Raw genomic sequence first — 21,853 nt, 5'->3', positions numbered from 1 at the left:
CCACGCCCCCACGGGGAACTCATATATGGTCACGCCCCATGTGACGTCACCCGAGTGACCACGCCCACTCCGCGCCCCCAGGGGCGTCACACTCCTGGCCCCGCCCCCCCTAAGCCCCGCCCCTTAAAGGGGCCGGTGGCGGCCTGGCTTTGGGGGTGTCCCCGGGGAACGGGACCCGGCGGGGGAATCTGTGGGAACACCGGGATCCGGCGGGAATCAGGGTCTGGGCAGGGGGATCTGTGGGGACCTCGGGGTGTGCTGGGAATCTGGGGGAATCTTCTGGAGCACCAGGATTTGGGGCGGCACTGAACTTGGAGCAAGCAGTTAAGAGGTGGAGGGGACTTGGGGTGGCACCGGCACCTCAGGGGGTGGCACCGGGACCTCTGGGGGTGGCACCGGCACCTCTGGGGGTGGCACCGGGACCTCTGAGGGTGGCACCGGGACCTCTGAGGGTGGCACTAGGACCTCAGGGGGTGGCACCGGGACATCAGGGGGTGGCACCGGGACCTCTGCGGGTGGCACCGGCACCTCAGGGGGTGGCACCGGCACCTCAGGGGGTGGCACCGGGACCTCTGAGGGTGGCACCGGGACCTCTGGGGGTGGCACCAGGACCTCAGGGGGTGGCACCGGCACCTCTGGGGGTGGCACCGGGACCTCAGGGGGTGGCACCGGGACCTCTGGGGGTGGCACCGGGACCTCAGGGGGTGGCACCGGCACCTCTGGGGGTGGCACCGGGACCTCTGCGAGTGGCACCGGGACCTCTGGAGGTGACATCGGGACCTCTGCGGGTGGCACTAGGACCCGGCAGAAGGAGGTCACCCAGCTCAGTGGCGGCTGCCATCTCCCGGCTCCCGAACTACATTACCCATCAACCCCCAGTTGACAGACAGCTCACTTGACCAATCAGCATTGATACTTCCCCCAAGGGGCGGGAAGAGCGGTGCGGATCAACCAATGAGCGCGCGGGGCGGGCCGCGGCGCGGCGGGGGAAGATGGCGGCGGCGGGCCGGTGGCGGACCGGGCTGGCCCTGCTGGCCGTGGCGCTGGGGCTCGGCGGGACGGGAGCCGAGCAGACCGAGGAGCACCTCAAACGCGAGCACTCGCTGTCCAAACCGTACCAGGGTGAGCGGGGAGGGCAGGGCGGTGGTGGCGGACGAGTGCCCGGTGCCGGTGTCCGGTACCGACGGTGCGTGTGGGCCGCAGGTGTGGGCTCGGTCAGCTCGGGGCTCTGGGACCTGCTCGGTAACGCCATGGTCATGACGCAGTTCATCCGCCTCACTCCCGACGTGCAGAGCAAGCACGGAGCCGTGTGGAACCGAGTGGTGAGCGGGGGGCACCGGGGAGAGGGGCCGGGAACCGGCATGGACCGGGGAGAGGGGTCGGGAACCGGCATGGGCCGGGGAGAGGGGCCGGGGGAGAGAGGCCGGGAACCGGCATGGGCCGGGGGAGAGGGGCCGGGAACCGGCATGGACCGGGGGAGAGGAGCCGGGGGAGAGAGGCCGGGGGAGAGGGGCAGGGAACCGGCATGGACCGGGGGAGAGGAGCCGGGGGAGAGAGGCCGGGGGAGAGGGGCAGGGAACCGGCATGGACCGGGGGAGAGGGGCCGGGGGAGAGAGGCCGGGAACCGGCATGGGCCGGAGAAGAGGGGTCGGGGACCGGCATGGGCCGGGGGAGAGGAGCGGGATCGGGCCCGGGGAGAACGGCGGGGAACCGGCATGGGCCGGGGGAGAGGGGCCGGGGGAGAGAGGCCGGGAACCGGCATGGGCCCCGAGAGAGCACCGGGATCGGGACCGGGGAGAGCGGCGGGGAACCGGCATGGACCGGGGAGAGGAGCGGGATCGGGCCCGGGGAGAGGGGCCGGGAACCGGCATGGATCCGGGGAGAGCGGTGGGATCGGGATCGGGGAGAGGAACCGGGAACCGGCATGGACCGGGGAGAGCGGCGGGAGCAGGACCGGGGAGAGGGACGGGAACCGGCATGGACCGGGGAGAGGGACGGGATCGGGCCCGAGGAGAGCGGCCGGGAACCGGCATGGACCGGGGAGAGCGGCCGGGAACCGGCATGGACCGGGGAGAGCGGCCGGGAACCGGCATGGACCGGGGAGAGCGGCGGGAGCGGGCCCGGGGAGAGGAGCGGGGAACCGGCATGGGACCGGGGAGAGGAGCGGGATCAGGACCGGGATCAGAACCGAGACCGGGGGAGAGGGTCGGGACCGGGATCGGGACCGGGGAGAGTGGCGGCATCGGGGTCGGGACCGGGGCAGAGAGTCGGGATCAGGACCGGGATCAGAACCGGGATTGGGGGAGAGAGTGGGGACCGGGATCGGGACCGGGGAGAGCGGCGGGATGGGGATCGGGGGAGAGGGACCGGGATCGGGGAGAGGGACCGGGGCCGGGATCAGAACCGAGACTGGGGGAGAGGGTCGGGATCAGGATCGGGATCGGGACCAGGACTGGGACTGGGGGAGAGGCTCCGGATTGGGACTGGGATCAGGATCAGGACTGGGACGAGGATCAGGATCAGGATTGGGACCGGGACCAGAATCAGGACCAGGATCAGGACCAGGATCAGGATCAGGATCAGGATCAGGATCAGGATCAGGATCAGGACCAGGATCAGTACCAGGATGGGCTGAGGCAGCAGAACAGAAGCAGGATCAGGGCTGGGATTGGGACCAGGATCAGGATCAGGACCAGGATTAGGATTGGGATCAGGATCAGGATCAGGATTAGGATCGGGATCAGGATCAGGATCAGGATTGGGATCAGGATCAGGACAGGGGCAGCAGAACAGAAGCAGGAGCAGGGCTGGGATTGGGATCAGGATCGGGATCAGGATTGGGATTGGGATCAGGACCGGGATCAGGATCAGGATTGGGATTGGGATCAGGACCGGGATCAGGATCAGGATTAGGATCGGGATCAGGATCAGGACCGGGGCAGCAGAACAGAAGCAGGAGCAGGGCTGGGATTGGGATCAGGATCGGGATCAGGACCAGGATCAGGACCAGGATCAGGATCAGGACCAGGATCAGGATCAGGACCAGGATCAGGATCAGGATCAGGATTGGGATTGGGATCAGGACCGGGACCAGGATCAGTACCAGGATCAGGACCAGGATTGGGATTGGGATCAGGATCGGGATCAGGATCGGGATCACGGTCAGGATCAGGATCAGAATTATTTTATATTTTACAAAATCTATGCTATTTATATTTTGAATATTTTTTTAATTTATTTTTTTAAATTATATATTATTATATTATTATTTACATACTGTTTATTAATTTATAATTATTATTTTTTTTTATTACAAATTAAATTTTATTTTAAAAAATTTCTCCGGAGGTTTCCCAGCTTGGATTTTGTGCTCCCTCACTTTTTTAACCCTTGGGTGAAAATCTGGGATGGATGATGGTTTTGGGAATTATTCTGGAATGTTCTGGAATGATTCTGGAATGTCCTGGAATGTTCTGGAATGTTCCTTCCCTGGCAGCCCTGTTTTGAGGGATGATTCTGGAATGTTCTGGAATGTTCTGGAATGATCCTGGAATGTCCTGGAATGTTCCTCCTCCCTGGCAGCCCTGTTTTGGGGGATGATTCTGGAATGTCCTGGAATGTCCTGGAATGTCCTGGGACGTCCTGGAATGTTCTGGAATGTTCTGGAATGTTCTGGAATGTTCCTTCCCTGGCAGCCCTGTTTTGGGGGATGATTCTGGAATGTTCTGGAACGTTCTGGAATGTCCTGGAATGTTCTGGAATGTTCTGGAATGTCCTGGAATGTCCTGGAATGTTCTGGAATGTTCTGGAATGTTCTGGAATGTTCTGGAATGTCCTGGAATGTTCTGGAATGTTCCTTCCCTGGCAGCCCTGTTTTGGGGGATGATTCTGGAATGATTCTGGAATGTTCTGGAATGTTCTGGAATGTTCTGGGATGTTCTGGAATGTTCCTTCCCTGGCAGCCCTGTTACCTGCGGGATTGGGAGATGCAGGTGCACTTCAAGATCCACGGGCAAGGCAAGAAGAACCTGAACGGGGACGGTTTCGCCATCTGGTACACCAAGGACAGGATGCAGCCGGGTAAAGGGTGCGGGGACAGGGCTTGGGGACACCTGGGACACCTGGGACAGGGCTTGGGGACACCTGGGACACCTGGGACAGCTGGGACAGGGCTTGGGGACACCTGGGACAGGGTTTGGGGACACCTGGGACACCTGGGACACCTGGGACAGGGTTTGGGGACACCTGGGACACCTGGGACAGGGTTTGGGGACACCTGGGACACCTGGGACAGGGTTTGGGGACACCTGGGACACCTGGGACAGCTGGGGCAGGGTTTGGGGACACCTGGGACAGGGTTTGGGGACATCTGGGACACCTGGGACAGGGTTTGGGGACACCTGGGACAGCTGGGACAGGGTTTGGGGACATCTGGGACAGGGCTTGGGGACACCTGGGACACCTGGGACAGGGTTTGGGGACACCTGGGACACCTCGTCCAGGGTTTGGGGACACCTGGGACACCTGGGACAGGGTTTGGGGACATCTGGGACACCTGGGACAGGGCTTGGGGACACCTGAGACACCTGGGACACCTGGGACAGGGCTTGGGGACACCTGGGACACCTGGGACAGGGTTTGGGGACACCTGGGACACCTCGTCCAGGGCTTGGGGACACCTGGACTCCGAGAATTCCCCCAGGGATGTCACTCTCTGATCCTCAGGACATTCCCAACCCGTTCCCAAAAACTCCACCAAAACCCTTTTTCCTTCCCAGCCTCATCCCGGCTCTCCTTTTCCCTTCCAGGACCCGTTTTCGGGAGCAAGGACAACTTCCTGGGGCTGGGAGTGTTCGTGGACACCTATCCCAACGAGGAGAAGCAGCAGGAGGTGAGGCACAGACTCTTCATCCTCCTCCTCCTCCTCCTCCTCCTCCTCTTCCTCCTTTTCCCAAAAATAAATCGGGATGAAAATCAGGGAAAACGGGAAAAGCCGGGATTGGTTTTTTGGGGAGAGGATTTTGGAGCTCAGCCACACCGAGAGTTCTACACCATGAGTAAAGCTGGAGTAGAGGTTGAGGAGGTTTTTCCTCCTTCCTCCTCCTCCTCCTCCTCCTCCTCCTCTTCCTCCTTTTCCTTCAAAAAAAATTGGGATGAAAATCAGGGAAAACGGGAAAAGCCGGGATTGGGTTTTTGGGGAGAGGATTTTAGAGCTCAGCAAAATCCACACCAGGAATTCTGAACCGTGAGTAAAGCCTGAGTAAAGCTGGAGTAGAGGTTGAGAAGGTTTTTCCTCCTTCTTCCTCCTCCTCCTCTTCCTCCTCTTCCTCCTTTTCCCAAAAATAAATCGGGAAGGAAATCAGGAAAAACGGGAAAAGCCGGGATTGGTTTTGTGGGGAGAGGATTTTGGAGCTCAGCCACACCGAGAGTTCTACACCATGAGTAAAGCTGGAGTAGAGGTTGAGGAGGTTTTTCCTCCTTCCTCCTCCTCCTCCTCCTCCTCCTCTTCCTCCTTTTCCCAAAAAAAAATTGGGATGAAAATCAGGGAAATCGGGAAAAGCCGGGATTGGTTTTGTTGTGAGAGGATTTTGGAGCTCAGCAAAATCCACACCAGGAATTCTGAACCGTTAGTAAAGCCTGAGTAAAGCTGGAGTAGAGGTTGAGAAGGTTTTTCCTCCTTCTTCCTCCTCCTCCTCTTCCTCCTTTTCCCAAAAATAAATCGGGATGAAAATCAGGGAAAACGGGAAAAGCCGGGATTGGTTTTGTTGTGAGAGGATTTTGGAGCTCAGCAAAATCCACACCAGGAATTCTGCACCGTGAGTAAAGCCTGAGTAAAGCTGGAGTAGAGGTTGAGGAGGTTTTTCCTCCTTCCTCCTCATCCTCCTCTTCCTCCACTTCCCAAAAAAAAATCGGGAAGAAAATCGGGAAAAGCCGGGATTGGGTTTTTGGGGAGAGGATTTTGGAGCTCAGCAAAATCCACACCGTGAGTAAAGTCTGAGTAAAGCCGGAGTAGAGGTTGAGAAGGTTTTTCCTCCTTCTTCCTCCTCCTCCTCTTCCTCCTCTTCCCATCCTTTTCCCAAAAAAAAATTGGGAAGAAAATCGGGAAAAGCCAGGATTGGTTTTTTGGGGAGAGGATTTTAGAGCTCAGCCACACCGTGAGTAAAGCCTGAGTAAAGCTGGAGTAGAGGTTGAGGAGGTTTTTCCTCCTTCTTCCTCCTCCTCCTCTTCCTCCTTTTCCCATCCTTTCCCCAAAAAATCTTCAAAAAGGTCAAAAAAAGGCCGAAAAAGTCGGATTTCATTCCCGAGGGAAGCTCCAGGAACGCCAGCGCCGTTATCGCGCCGCATTTCCCGGGATTTTCACCCATCCCGGGATTTTCACCCATCCCGGGAATTTCGTGTATTGGGGATTTTCGCCTATCCCGGGAATTTTGCCGATCCCAGGGATTTTCGCGCATCCCGGAATTTTTCCGGCGCTCTCCCCTCCCTCCCCTCGCCTCTCCCGGTCGGAATTCCCGGGATTTTCGTGTATCCCGGGATTTTCACCCATCCCAGGATTTTTGTGTATTGGGGATTTTTGCCTATCCCGGGAATTTTGCCAATCCTGGGAATTTTGCTGATCCCGGGAATTTTGCCAATCCCGGGGATTTTCGCGCATCCCGGAATTTTTCCGGCGCTCTCCCCTCCCTCCCCTCGCCACTCCCGGTCGGAATTCCCGGGATTTTCGTGTATCCCAGGATTTTTGCGCATCCCAGGATTTTTTGGCGCTCTCCCCTCCCTCCTCTCACCGTTCCCAGACAGAATTCCCGGGATTTTCGTGTATCCCGGGATTTTCACCCATCCCAGGATTTTTGTGTATTGGGGATTTTCGCCTATCCCGGGAATTTTGCCAATCCCGGGAATTTTGCCGATCCCGGGGATTTTCGCGCATCCCGGAATTTTTCCGGCGCTCTCCCCTCCCTCCTCTCACCGTTCCCAGACAGAATTCCCAGGATTTTCGTGTATCCCGGGATTTTCACCCATCCCAGGATTTTTGTGTATTGGGGATTTTCGCCTATCCCGGGAATTTTGCCGATCCCGGGAATTTTGCCGATCCTGGGAATTTTGCGTATCCCAGGGATTTTCGCACATCCCGGAATTTTTCCGGCGCTCTCCCCTCCCTCCCCTCGCCTCTCCCGGTCAGAATTCCTGGGATTTTCGTGTATCCCGGGATTTTCACCCATCCCAGGATTTTCACCCATCCCGGGATTTTCATGTATTGGGGATTTTTGCCAATCCCGGGGATTTTCGCGCATCCCAGAATTTTCCGGCGCTCTCCCCTCCCTCCCCTCGCCTCTCCCGGTCGGAATTCCCGGGATTTTCGCCTATCCTGGGAATTTTGCCGATCCCGGGGATTTTCGCGCATCCCAGAATTTTTCCGGCGCTCTCCCCTCCCTCCCCTCGCCTCTCCCGGTCGGAATTCCCGGGATTTTCGTGTATCCCAGGATTTTTGCGCATCCCAGGATTTTCCGGCGCTCTCCCCTCCCTCCTCTCACCGTTCCCAGACAGAATTCCCGGGATTTTCGTGTATCCCGGGATTTTCACCCATCCCAGGATTTTTGTGTATTGGGGATTTTCGCCTATCCCGGGAATTTTGCTGATCCCGGGAATTTTGCCAATCCCAGGGATTTTCGCGCATCCCAGAATTTTCCAGCGCTCTCCCCTCCCTCCCCTCGCCTCTCCCGGTCGGAATTCCCGGGATTTTCGTGTATCCCAGGATTTTCACCCATCACAGAATTTTCGTGTATTGGGGATTTTCGCCTATCCCGGGAATTTTGCCGATCCCGGGAATTTTGCCAATCCCGGGAATTTTGCCGATCCCGGGGATTTTCGCGCATCCCGGAATTTTTCCGGCGCTCTCCCCTCCCTCCCCTCGCCTCTCCCGGTCGGAATTCCCGGGATTTTCGTGTATCCCAGGATTTTCACCCATCCCAGGATTTTCACCCATCCCGGGATTTTCATGTATTGGGGATTTTCGCCAATCCCGGGGATTTTCGCGCATCCCAGAATTTTCCGGCGCTCTCCCCTCCCTCCCCTCGCCTCTCCCGGTCGGAATTCCCGGGATTTTCGTGTATCCCGGGATTTTCACCCATCCCAGGATTTTTGTGTATTGGGGATTTTTGCCTATCCCGGGAATTTTGCCAATCCTGGGAATTTTGCTGATCCCGGGAATTTCGCCAATCCCGGGGATTTTCGCGCATCCCGGAATTTTTCCGGCGCTCTCCCCTCCCTCCCCTCGCCTCTCCCGGTCGGAATTCCCGGGATTTTCGCCTATCCCGGGAATTTTGCCGATCCCGGGGATTTTCGCGCATCCCGGAATTTTTCCGGCGCTCTCCCCTCGCCGCTCCCGGTCGGAATTCCCGGGATTTTCGTGTATCCCAGGATTTTTGCGCATCCCAGGATTTTTTGGCGCTCTCCCCTCCCTCCTCTCACCGTTCCCAGACAGAATTCCCGGGATTTTCGTGTATCCCGGGATTTTCACCCATCCCAGGATTTTCATGTATTGGGGATTTTCGCCAATCCCGGGGATTTTCGCGCATCCCAGAATTTTCCGGCGCTCTCCCCTCCCTCCCCTCGCCTCTCCCGGTCGGAATTCCCGGGATTTTCGCCTATCCCGGGAATTTTACCAATCCCGGGGATTTTCGCCCATCCCGGTATTTTTCCCGGCGCTCTCCCCTCGCCTCTCCCGGTCGGAATTCCCGGGATTTTCACATATTGGGGATTTTCGCCCATCCCGGTATTTTTCCCGGCGCTCTCCCCTCTCCGCTCCCGGTCGGAATTCCCGGGATTTTCACATATTGGGGATTTTCGCCCATCCCGGAATTTTTCCCGGCGCTCTCCCCTCGCCTCTCCCGGTCGGAATTCCCGGGATTTTCACATATTGGGGATTTTCGCCCATCCCGGTATTTTTCCCGGCGCTCTCCCCTCTCCGCTCCCGGTCGGAATTCCCGGGATTTTGGGGGCCGTGTGACGCTGTTGCTCTGTGCTCTCTCTCCCGCTTTGCGCTCACCCCGGAGGGCAGGCTCAGAAGAGGAGGTACAGCCCTGGAAACCAGGTACCGCCTCCCGCCTTCCCACGGATCCGCGGGAATTCCCGGGATACCCGGAACGCCCGGGAGAGCCTGCACGGAATGCCGGGGCGGGGGGAGGGGATGGATGGCGGGGATTTGTTTGGGATGAAGGAGTTTGGGATCCATTGGGATCCATCAGGATGGTCCCGGTGGATTTTGAGTGGATTTTTGGGAGATGAAGGAGTTTGGGATCCATCAGGATGGTCCCAGTGGATTTTGAGTGGATTTTTGGGAATGAAGGCGTTTGGGATCCACTGGGATCCATCAGGATGGTCCCAGAGTCTTCTGGAGCAGATTTTTGGGGAATTGAAGAAGTTTGGGATCCATTGGGATCCATCAGGATGGTCCCAGTGGATTCTGAGTGGGTTTTTGGGAGATGAAGGAGTTTGGGATCCATCAGGATGGTCCCGGTGGATTCTGAGTGGATTTTTTGGGAATGAAGGAGTTTGGGATCCATCAGGATGGTCCCAGTGGTTTTTAAGTGGATTTTTTGGGATGAAGGAGTTTGGGATCCATCAGGATGGTCCCAGTGGTTTCTGAGTGGATTTTTGGGAATGAAGGAGTTTGGGATCCATCAGGATGGTCCCGGTGGATTCTGAGTGGATTTTTGGGAATTGAAGGAGTTTGGGATCCATCAGGATGGTCCCGGTGGTTTTTCAGTGGATTTTTTGGGATGAAGGAGTTTGGGATCCATCAGGATGGTCCCAGTGGTTTCTGAATGGATTTTTTGGGAATTGAAGGAATTTGGGATCCACTGGGATGGAGTGAGATTGTCCCAGTGGTTTTTGAGTGGATTTTGGGGAATGAAGGAGTTTGGGATCCATTGGGATCCATCAGGATGGTCCCAGAGTCTTCCAGAGGAGATTTTTGGGGAATGAAGGAGTTTGGGATCCATCAGGATGGTCCCGGTGGTTTTTGAGCAGATTTTTTGGGATGAAGGAGTTTGGGATCCATCAGGATGGTCCCGGTGGATTCTGAGTGGATTTTTTGGGATGAAGGAGTTTGGGATCCATCAGGATGGTCCTGGTGGATTCTGAGTGGATTTTTGGGAATGAAGGAGTTTGGGATCCATCAGGATGGTCCCGGTGGATTCTGAGTGGATTTTTGGGAGATGAAGGAGTTTGGGATCCATCAGGATGGTCCCAGTGGATTCTGAGTGGGTTTTTTGGGAGATGAAGGAGTTTGGGATCCATCAGGATGGTCCCGGTGGTTTCTGAGTGGATTTTTGGGAATGAAGGAGTTTGGGATCCATCAGGATGGTCCTGGTGGTTTCTGAGTGGGTTTTTTGGGAATGAAGGAGTTTGGGATCCATCAGGATGGTCCCAGTGGATTCTGAGTGGATTTTTTGGGATGAAGGAGTTTGGGATCCATCAGGATGGTCCCGGTGGTTTCTGAATGGATTTTTTGGGAATTGAAGGAATTTGGGATCCACTGGGATGGAGTGAGATTGTCCCAGTGGTTTTTGAGTGGATTTTGGGGAATGAAGGAGTTTGGGATCCATTGGGATCCATCAGGATGGTCCCAGAGTCTTCCAGAGGAGATTTTTGGGGAATGAAGGAGTTTGGGATCCATCAGGATGGTCCCGGTGGTTTCTGAGTGGATTTTTGGGAATGAAGGAGTTTGGGATCCATCAGGATGGTCCCGGTGGATTGTGAGTGGATTTTTTGGGATGAAGGAGTTTGGGATCCATCAGAATGGTCCCGGTGGATTCTGAGTGGATTTTTTGGGATGAAGGAGTTTGGGATCCATCAGGATGGTCCTGGTGGATTCTGAGTGGGTTTTTTGGGAGATGAAGGAGTTTGGGATCCATCAGGATGGTCCCGGTGGATTTTAAGTGGATTTTTTGGGATGAAGGAGTTTGGGATCCATCAGGATGGTCCCAGTGGTTTCTGAGTGGATTTTTGGGAGATGAAGGAGTTTGGGATCCATCAGGATGGTCCCGGTGGATTCTGAGTTGATTTTTTGGGATGAAGGAGTTTGGGATCCATCAGGATGGTCCCGGTGGATTCTGAGTGGATTTTTGGGAATGAAGGCGTTTGGGATCCACTGGGATCCATCAGGATGGTCCCAGAGTCTTCTGGAGCAGATTTTTGGGGAATTGAAGAAGTTTGGGATCCATTGGGATCCATCAGGATGGTCCCGGTGGATTCTGAGTGGGTTTTTTGGGAATGAAGGAGTGTGGGATCCATCAGGATGGTCCCGGTGGATTCTGAGTGGATTTTTTGGGATGAAGGAGTTTGGGATCCATCAGGATGGTCCCAGTAGATTCTGAGTGGGTTTTTTGGGAATGAAGGAGTTTGGGATCCATCAGGATGGTCCCAGTGGATTCTGAGTGGATTTTTGGGATGAAGGAGTTTGGGATCCATCAGGATGGTCCCAGTGGATTCTGAGTGGGTTTTTGGGAGATGAAGGAGTTTGGGATCCATCAGGATGGTCCCGGTGGATTCTGAGTGGATTTTTGGGAGATGAAGGAGTTTGGGATCCATCAGGATGGTCCCGGTGGATTGTGAGTGGATTTTTTGGGATGAAGGAGTTTGGGATCCATCAGGATGGTCCTGGTGGATTTTGAGTGGATTTTTTGGGATGAAGGAGTTTGGGATCCATCAGGATGGTCCCGGTGGATTTTGAGTGGATTTTTGGGAGATGAAGGAGTTTGGGATCCATCAGGATGGTCCTGGTGGTTTTTGAGTGGATTTTTTGGGAGATGAAGGAGTTTGGGATCCATCAGGATGGTCCTGGTGGATTCTGAGTGGGTTTTTTGGGATGAAGGAGTTTGGGATCCATCAGAATGGTCCCGGTGGATTCTGAGTGGATTTTTGGGAGATGAAGGAGTTTGGGATCCATCAGGATGGTCCCGGTGGATTCTGAGTGGATTTTTGGGAGATGAAGGAGTTTGGGATCCATCAGGATGGTCCCGGTGGATTTTGAGTGGATTTTTGGGAGATGAAGGAGTTTGGGATCCATCAGGATGGAGTTTGGGGTCATCCAGGTGGATTCTGAGTGGGTTTTTTGGGAATGAAGGAGTTTGGGATCCACTGGGATCCATCAGGATGGTCCCGGTGGTTTCTGAGTGGATTTTTGGGAGATGAAGGAGTTTGGGATCCATCAGGATGGAGTTTGGGGTCATCCAGGTGGTTTCTGAGTGGGTTTTTTGGGGTGAAGGAGTTTGGGATCCATCAGGATGGTCCCAGTGGTTTCTGAGTGGATTTTTTGGGAATTGAAGGAGTTTGGGATCCACTGGGATGGAGTGAGATTGTCCCAGTGGTTTTTGAGTGGATTTTGGGGAATGAAGGAGTTTGGGATCCATTGGGATCCATCAGGATGGTCCCAGAGTCTTCCAGAGGAGATTTTTGGGGAATGAAGGAATTTGGGATCCATCAGGATGGAGTTTGGGGTCATCCAGGTGGATTCTGAGTGGATTTTTGGGGAATGAAGGAGTTTGGGATCCATCAGGATGGAGTTTGGGGTCATCCAGGTGGTTTTTCTGGATCACTCCAGGATTGTTCTGAGCAGGTCCCCATGGACTGAAGGACTTTGGGATCACTCCAGGATTGTTTTGAGCAGATCCCTGTGGGGTGAAGGACTTTGGGATCCCTCCAGGGTTGCTTTGAGGAGATCTCCAGGGACTTTGGGATCACTCTGAGGTCATTTTGAGGAGATCCCTGTGGGCTGAAGGAACTTTGGGATCCCTCCAGGGTTGTTTTGAGGAGATCCTTGTGGGGTGAAGGACTTTGGGATCACTCCAGGGTTGTTTTGAGGAGATCTCCAGGGACTTGGGGATCACTCCAGGGTTGCTTTGAGGAGATCTCCAGGGACTTTGGGATCACTCTGAGGTCATTTTGAGGAGATCCCTGTGGGCTGAAGGAACTTTGGGATCACTCCAGGATTGTTTTGAGCAGATCCCTGTGGGGTGAAGGAACTTCGGGATCACTCCGGGGTCGTTTTGAGGAGATCCCAGGGATTGAAGGACTTTGGGATCACTCCAGGGTTGCTTTGAGGAGATCTCCAGGGACTTTGGGATCACTCTGAGGTCATTTTGAGGAGATCCCCGTGGGCTGAAGGAACTTTGGGATCACTCCAGGGTTGTTTTGAGCAGATCCCAGGGATTGAAGGACTTCGGGATCACTCCAGGGTTGTTTTGAGGAGATCTCCAGGGACTTTGGGATCACTCCAGGGTTGTTTTGAGATCTCCAGGAACTTTGGGATCACTCCAGGGTTGTTTTGAGGAGATCTCCAGGGACTTCGGGATCACTCCAGGGTTGTTTTGAGGAGATCCCAGGGATTGAAGGACTTTGGGATCACTCCAGGGTTGTTTTGAGGAGATCTCCAGGGACTTTGGGATCACTCCAGGGTTGTTTTGAGGAGATCTCCAGGGACTGCAGGACTTTGGGATCACTCCAGGGTCGTTTTGAGCAGATCCACATGGGCTGAAGGAACTTTGGTTCCACCCCAGCTCCGTTTCCCGGCGTCTCTCCGTGATCCCGGACCCTGATCCCGTTTCTCCCCCTCCGGCAGCGCGTGTTCCCCTACATCTCGGCCATGGTCAACAACGGCTCGCTGACCTACGACCACGACCGCGACGGGCGGCCCACGGAGCTGGGCGGCTGCACGGCCATGGTGCGCAACCTCAACCACGACACCTTCCTGGTCATCCGCTACGTCAAGAGGAGGCTGACGGTCAGTTCCGTGAGGTATCCCGGGATTTGGGAGCCGGGGGGCGGGTATCCCAGGATTTGGTGACCGTTCCTTGGATTTGGTGACCTTTCCCTAGATTTGGTGATCATTTCCGGGATTTGGTGACCATTCCTTGGATTTGGTGACCATTCCCTGGGTTTGGTGATCATTCCCTGGGTTTGATGACCATTCCCTGGATTTGGGAGATGTAGGTGACCGTTCCTTGGATTTGGTGACCGTTCCTTGGATTTGGAGACCATTCCTTGGGTTTGGTGACCATTCCCGGGATTTGGAGACCATTCCCTGGATTTGGTGACCATTCCTTAGATTTGGTGACCATTCCTTGGATTTGGTGACCATTCCCTGGGTTTGGTGACCATTCCCTGGGTTTGGTGACCATTCCTTGGATTTGGTGACCATTCCCTGGATTTGGAGACCATTCCTTGGATTTGGTGACCATTCCCTGGATTTGGAGACCATTCCTTGGATTTGGTGACCATTCCTTAGATTTGGTGACCATTCCCTGGATTTGGTGACCATTCCCTGGATTTGGTGACCATTCCCTGGGTTTGGTGACCATTCCTTGGATTTGGTGACCATTCCCTGGGTTTGGGATCTGTATTTGGATTTGGGATCCCTCCCATTTGTTTGGAATTTCCCCCATTTCCCTGGATCTGCAGTGGGAATTCCCCCGTTTCCCCGGATCAGGAATCCCCCGTTTTCCCCCGTTTCCCCAGATCAGAAATTCCCCGTTTCCCTGTATCAGGAATTCCCCCCCATTTCCCCGGATCAGGAATTCCCGGTTTCCCAGGATCAGGAATTCCCGGTTTCCCAGGATCAGGAATCCCACATTTCCCAGGATCGGGAATTCCCTGTTTCCCGGGATCAGAAATTCCCTGTTTCCCGGGATCAGAAATTCCCGGTTTCCCAGGATCAGGAATTCCCCGTTTCCCAGGATCAGAAATTCCCTGTTTCCCGGGATTGGGAATTCCCAGTTTCCCAGGATCAGAAATTCCCTGTTTCCCGGGATCAGGAATTCCCGGTTTCCCGGGATCAGAAATTCCCGGTTTCCCAGGATCAGAAATTCCCGGTTTCCCAGGATCGGGAATTCCCGGTTTCCCGGGATCAGAAATTCCCAGTTTCCCGGGATCGGGAATTCCCGGTTTCCCACGATCAGAAATTCCCAGTTTCCCAGGATCAGAAATTCCCGGTTTCCCAGGATCAGGAATTCCCGGTTTCCCGGGATCGGGAATTCCCGGTTTCCCGGGATCAGAAATTCCCAGTTTCCCAGGATCAGAAATTCCCAGTTTCCCGGGATCGGGAATTCCCGGTTTCCCAGGATCGGGAATTCCCGGTTTCCCGGGATCAGAAATTCCCAGTTTCCCGGGATCGGGAATTCCCGCTGTTTCCCGGGATCGGGAATTCCCGCTGTTTCCCCCGGCAGGTTCTGATCGACATCGACGGCAAACACGAGTGGCGGGATTGCATCGACGTTCCGGGCGTGCGCCTGCCCCGCGGCTACTACTTCGGGACATCGTCGGTCACCGGGGACCTCTCAGGTACGGCCGGGGTCACCATTCCCGGGAATTGGTGACCATTCCCGGGATTTGGGAGCCATTGGTGACCATTCCCTGGAATTAGTGACCATTCCTGGGATTTGGTGACCATTCCCTGGATTTGGTGACCATTCCCAGGATTTGGTGATCATTCCCTGGATTTGGAGACCATTCCTTGGATTTGGAGACCATTCCCTGGATTTGGTGACCATTCCCTGGATCTGGGAGCCATTCCTTGGGTTTGGTGACCATTCCTTGGGTTTGGTGACCATTCCCGGGATTTGGGAGCCATTGGTGACCATTCCCTGGAATTAGTGACCATTCCTGGGATTTGGTGACCATTCCTGGGATTTGGGAGCCATGGGTGACCATTCCTTGGATTTGGTGACCATTCCCTGGATTTGGGAGCCATTGGTGATCATTCCTTGAATTTGGTGACCATTCCCTGGATTTGGTGACCATTCCCTGGATTTGGTGACTATTCCTTGGATTTGGTGACCGTTCCTTGAATTTGGTGACCATTCCTTGGGTTTGGTGATCATTCCCTGGATTTGGTGACCATTCCCTGGATTTGGTGACCATTCCCTGGATCTGGGAGCCATTCCTTGGGTTTGGTGACCATTCCTTGGGTTTGGTGATCATTCCTTGGGTTTGGTGACCATTCCCAGGATTTGGGAGCCCTTGGTGACCATTCCCTGGATTTGGTGACCATTCCCTGGATTTGGTGATCATTCCCTGGATTTGGTGACCATTCCTTGGGTTTGGTGATCATTCCTTGGATTTGGTGACCATTCCCTGGATTTGGTGACCATTCCCTGGATTTGGTGACCATTCCCTGGATTTGGTGACCATTCTTGGATTTGGTGACCATTCCCTGGATTTGGTGACCATTCCCTGGATTTGGTGATCATTCCCTGGATTTGGTGACCATTCCTTGGATTTGGGAGCTGCAGGTGACCATTCCTTGGATCTGGTGACCATTCCCTGGAGCCTGGAATAAAATCTTGGGATGAGCCTGAAATAAACTGGGATGAGCCTGGAATTAAACCAGGATGAGCCTGGAATAAAACCAGGATGAGCCTGGAATAAAACCAGGATGAGCCTGGAATAAAACCAGGATGAGCCTGGAATAAAACCTTGGAATGAGCCTGAAATAAACTGGGATGGGCATGGAATAAAACCAGGATGAGCCTGGAATAAAACCTTGGAATGAGCCTGGAATAAAACCTTGGAATGAGCCTGGAATAAAACCAGGACGAACCTGGAATAAAACCTTGGAATGAGCCTGGAATAAAACCAGGATAAGCCTGGAATAAAACCAGGATGAGCCTGGAATAAAACCAGGATAAGCCTGGAATAAAACCAGGATAAGCCTGGAATAAAACCAGGATAAGCCTGGAATAAAACCAGGATAAGCCTGGAATAAAACCAGGATGAGCCTGGAATAAAACCAGGATAAGCCTGGAATAAACTGGGATGAGCCTGGAATAAACTGGGTGGGATGAGCATGAAATAAACTGGGATGAGCCTGGAATAAAACCAGGATGAGCCTGGAATAAAATCTTGGAATGAGCCTGGATTTGAGTTTTGGGATTTAAGGCTCCCTCCCGCAGAATTCCCAACTTTTCTGCCGCTTTTCCCAGACAACCACGACATCATCTCGCTGAAGCTGTACCAGCTGACGGTGGAGCGGACGCCGGAGGAGGAAAAGCGGGATCGGGAAGTTTTCCTGCCCGTGGTGGATAACCTGAGGCTGCCGGGGAGTGAGTGGGGGCTGGGCCGGGTGGGAGCGGCGGGATTTGGGTGGGGGGAGGGGTTGGGAGGGGAAATGGACCCCGGGTTTGGGGTCACGCCGGAGGTTTGGACTGTGATGGAATGTCAGGATCCCATCCCAAAATCCCAAAATCCCATCCTAAATCTCATCCTAGAATCTTATCCTAAAATCCCATCCCAGAATCCCAAACTGCCGTCCAAAAATCCCATCCCAAAATCACAAAATCACATCCCAAAATCCCAAACTGCCATCCCAAAATCCCATCCCAAAATCCCAAAATCCCATCCTAAATCTCATCCTAGAATCTTATCCTAAAATCCCATCCCAGAATCCCAAACTGCCGTCCAAAAATCCCATCCCAAAATCACAAAATCCCATCCCAAAATCCCAAACTGCCATCCCAAAATCCCAAAATCCCATCCTAAAGCTCATCCTAGAATCTTATCCTAAAATCCCATCCCAGAATCCCAAACTGCCATCCAAAAATCCCATCCCAAAATCCCAAACTGCCATCCCAAAATCCCATCCCAAAATCCCAAAATCCCATCCCAAAATCACAAATTCCTGTCCCAAAATCCCATCCCAAAATCACAAACTGCCATCCCAAAATCCCATCCCAAAATCCCAAAATCCCATCCTAAATCTCATCCTAGAATCTTATCCCAAAATCCCATCCCAGAATCCCAAACTGCCATCCCAAAATCCCATCCCAAAATCCCAAACTCTTATCCTAAAATCCCATCCCAGAATCCCAAACTGCCATCCCAAAATCCCCTCCCAAAATCCCAAACTCTTATCCCAAAATCCCCTCCCAAAATCCTGCACTCCCATCCCCAAAATCCCATCCTAAAATCCCAAACACTCATCCCAAAATCTTATCCCAAACTCCCAAATTCCCATCCCAAATTCCCAAACCCCCAAATTCCCAAATTCCCATCCCAAATTCCCAAATTCCCAAATTCCCAAATTCCCATCCCAAATCCGGGGTTTTCAGGGTTCCTCTCCCCGTTTCCCGCAGTGGAGGCGCCGCTGGAGCCCATGAGCGGCCTGGCCCTGTTCCTCATCGTCTTCTTCTCCCTGGTGGCCCTCGTCAAACTCCCACATTCCCAAACCCCCAAATTCCCAAATTCCCAAATTCCCAAATTCCCATCCCAAACCCCCAAATTCCCAAATTCCCATCCCAAATTCCCAAATTCCCAAATTCCCATCCCAAATCCGGGGTTTTCTTCAGGGTTCCTCTCTCCGTTTCCCGCAGTGGAGGCGCCGCTGGAGCCCATGAGCGGCCTGGCCCTGTTCCTCATCGTCTTCTTCTCCCTGGTGGCCCTCGTCAAACTCCCACATTCCCAAATTCCCAAATTCCCATCCCAAATTCCCAAATTCCCAAATTCCCATCCCGGATCCGGGGTTTTTAGGTCTCCTCTCTCCGTTTCCCGCAGTGGAGGCACCGCTGGAGCCCATGAGCGGCCTGGCCCTGTTCCTCATCGTCTTCTTCTCCCTGGTGGCCCTCGTCTTCGCCATCGTCATCGGCATCATCGTCTACAACAAGTGGCAGGAGCAGAGCCGCAAACACTTCTACTGAATCCCGGGATTCCGGCGGAACCCCCGGAATTCCGGCGGGGAGAGACTTCCCGGTGTTTTCCTGGCGGCGCTCCGCCGGGAAGGGGCGGAGGTTTTCGTTCGGAGTTTTCCCGGCGGGACGAGCCGCGGGAGCCGTTCCGCGCTCGCCGTTCCCCCAGCATGTGGCTGCTCCTGCATGTGGCGGCTCCCAGATTCCCGGGAGATTCCTGGGAGATTCCCGAGAGATTCCCGGGAGATTCCCGGGAGATTCCCAAAAGATTCCCGGGAGATTCCCGGGAGAATCTCGGGAGATTCCTGAGAGATTCTCAGTAGATTCCCAGGAGATTCCTGAGAAATTCCCAGGAGATTCCCAGGAGATTCCTGAGAAATTCCCAGGAGATTCCCGGGAGATTCCTGAGAGATTCCCGAGAAATTCCCGAGAGATTCCTGGGAGATTCCTGGGAGATTCCCGAGAGATTCCCGGGAGATTCCCGAGAGACTCCCGGGAGATTCCTGAGAGATTCCCGAGAGACTCCCAGGAGATTCCCGGGAGATTCCCGGGAGATTCCTGAGAAATTCCCGGGAGATTCCTGAGAGATTCCTGGGAGATTCCTGAGAGATTCCTGGGAGATTCCTGGGAGATTCCTGAGACATTCCCGGGAGATTCCCGAGAGATTCCTGGGAGATTCCTGAGAGATTCCCAGGAGATTCCCGAGAAATTCCCGGGAGATTCCCGAGAGATTCCCGGGAGATTCCCAGGAGATTCCCAAAAGATTCCCGGGAGATTCCCGGGAGAATCTCGGGAGATTCCTGAGAGATTCTCAGTAGATTCCCAGGAGATTCCTGAGAAATTCCCAGGAGATTCCCAGGAGATTCCTGAGAAATTCCCAGGAGATTCCCAGGAGATTCCTGAGAGATTCCCGAGGGATTCCCAGGAGATTCCCGGGAAATTCCCGAGAGATTCCCGGGAGATTCCCAAGAGATTCCCAGGAGATTCCCGGGAGAATCTTGGGAGATTCCCAGGAGATTCCCGAGAGATTCCCGAGAGATTCCCAGGAGATTCCTGAGAGATTCCTGAGAGATTTCCAGGAGATTCCCAAGAGATTCCCAGGAGATTCCCGAGAAATTCCCGAGAGATTCCCAGGATCTTCCCGGGAGATTCCCGGGAGATTCCCGAGAGATTCCCAGGATCTTCCCAGGAGATTCCCGGGAGATTCCCAGGATCTTCCCAGGAGATTCCCTGGAGATTCCCGAGATCTTCCCAGGAGATTCCCGGGAGATTCCCAGGATCTTCCCAGGAGATTCCCGAGATCTTCCCGGGAGATTCCCGGGATCTTCCGGAGCCGCTCCCCATCCTACCTCAGGGACTGCCGGGCACAGCGATTGCTCCGGCCGCTGCTTCGCCCCTCCAGGGCTCACCGGGGCCGGCCGAGCCCCGCGGCTTTCCAGAACATTCTGGAACGCTCTCCCCGGGAGAGGAGGGGGCTGGGTGGTCCCTGGGCCGGGGGAGGGGCGCGGGAGCTGCTCCCGGGGGTTCCCAGGGAGGCTTTTCCCGCTGGTTTTTGCCTCTCGTTCCGTGCCGGATCCGCGGGATCCGATGGTTTGTGCCTCTCCCCGGAGCCGGTGTTTGGAATAAACGCTGAGGGCCGCGCGTGATGTCCTCGGCACCGCCAGGGGACGATCCCTGCGCAGACCCGTTCCCAGGGGGATTCCCAGATTCCCAGACGGATTCCCAGGGGGATTCCCAGATTCCCAGATGGATTCCCAGGGGGATTCCCAGATTCCCAGACGGATTCCCAGGGGGATTCCCAGATTCCCTGGTGGATTCCCAAATGGATTCCCAGACTCATCCCCAGATGGGTTCCCAAATGGGTTCTCAAACAGATTCCCAGACTGATTCCCAGATTCCCTGGTGGATTCCCAAATGGATTCCCAGACTCATTCCCAGACTCATTCCCAAATGGATTCCCAAATGGATTCCCAGACTCATTCCCAGATGGATTCCCAAATGGATTCCCAAATGGATTCCCAGACTCATTCCCAGACTGATTCCCAAATGGATTCCCAGTCTGATTCCCAGACTCATTCCCAGATGGATTCCCAAATGGATTCCCAGACTCATTCCCAGATGGATTCCCAAATGGATTCCCAAATGGATTCCCAGACTCATTCCCAGATGGATTCCCAAATGGGTTCTCAAACAGATTCCCAGATGGATTCCCAGATTCCCCGGTGGATTCCCAGATTCCCAGACTCATTCCCAGACTCATTCCCAGATGGATTCCCAGACGGATTCCCAGATTCCCTGATGGATCCCTGGACTGATACCCAGTCTGATTCCCAAATAGATTCCCAAACGGATTCCCAGACTGATTCTCAGACGGATTCCCAGACTGATTCCCAGATTCCCCGGTGGATTCCCAGATGGATTCCCAGACTGATTCCCAGTCTGATTCCCAGATTCCCAGACTCATTCCCGGATTCCCAGACTCATTCCCAGATTCCCAGATGGATTCCCAGACTGATTCCTAGACTGATTCCCAGATGGATTCCCAGATTCCCAGGTGGATTCCCAGATTCCCAGATGGATTCCCAGATTCCCAGGTGGATTCCCAGATTCCCAGATGGATTCCCAGATGGATTCCCAGATGGATTCCCAGATTCCCAGGTGGATTCCCAGATTCCCAGGTGGATTCCCAGATGGATTCCCAGATTCCCAGATGGATTCCCAGATTCCCAGGTGGATTCCCAGATTCCCAGATGGATTCCCAGATGGATTCCCAGGTGGATTCCCAGATTCCCAGGTGGATTCCCAGATTCCCAGATGGATTCCCAGGTGGATTCCCAGGTGGATTCCCAGATTCCCAGATGGATTCCCAGATGGATTCCCAGGTGGATTCCCAGATTCCCAGGTGGATTCCCAGATTCCCAGATGGATTCCCAGATGGATTCCCAGGTGGATTCCCAGATTCCCAGATGGATTCCCAGATGGATTCCCAGGTGGATTCCCAGATTCCCAGTCGGATTCCCAGATTCCCAGTCGGATTCCCAAACTCCCCGTCAAACCAAAGCTCGCTGACGGCGCTCCCCGGGATTTTTGCCAGATTTATTTTATCCATACCTGCGGCAGCCTCGTGGCCAAACCGCTGGGCAGAGGGTGGGCAATTCCCGGGGAATTCCAGCCGG

The 21,853-nt window shown here is 54.5% G+C and overlaps 1 protein-coding gene across 2 annotated transcripts; it reads left to right on the top strand.

Moving 5' to 3' along the window:
• Positions 1-967: 967 nt before the first annotated feature.
• Positions 968-20,318, top strand: LMAN2L (lectin, mannose binding 2 like). Of its 2 annotated transcripts, XM_088068255.1 has the most exons (9): positions 968-1,122; positions 1,204-1,322; positions 3,963-4,080; positions 4,809-4,891; positions 9,059-9,091; positions 13,622-13,783; positions 15,225-15,339; positions 16,980-17,099; positions 18,547-20,318. In XM_088068255.1, exons 1-9 carry the CDS (start codon positions 993-995, stop codon positions 18,687-18,689), a joined length of 1,023 nt encoding a protein of 340 aa, XP_087924381.1. In that variant the 5' UTR covers positions 968-992; the 3' UTR covers positions 18,690-20,318. The 2 variants fall into 2 exon arrangements, with proteins under 2 accessions (XP_087924381.1, XP_087924382.1); XM_088068256.1 differs by lacking the exon at positions 9,059-9,091.
• The last annotated feature ends 1,535 nt before the right edge of the window (positions 20,319-21,853 follow it).

The sequence above is a fragment of the Pseudopodoces humilis genome, chromosome 30 (genome assembly GCF_049639895.1).
Source record: "Pseudopodoces humilis isolate 2021_Gansu_Grassland_sample_001 chromosome 30, ASM4963989v1, whole genome shotgun sequence".
NCBI classification, from domain to species: Eukaryota; Metazoa; Chordata; class Aves; order Passeriformes; family Paridae; genus Pseudopodoces; species Pseudopodoces humilis.
Note: the sequence above shows the minus strand (reverse complement) of the source record. Positions and strands in the feature narration are given on the sequence as shown.

Bases quoted from the DNA above. Each gene is read 5' to 3' on its own strand.
- LMAN2L (XM_088068255.1), top strand. From the start codon at position 993: ATGGCGGCGGCGGGCCGGTGGCGGACCGGGCTGGCCCTGCTGGCCGTG. The intron at 4,892-9,058 runs GTGAGGCACAGA...CCCGGAGGGCAG, and splicing joins ACGAGGAGAAGCAGCAGGAG to GCTCAGAAGAGGAGGTACAG. The intron at 9,092-13,621 runs GTACCGCCTCCC...CCCCTCCGGCAG, and splicing joins GGTACAGCCCTGGAAACCAG to CGCGTGTTCCCCTACATCTC.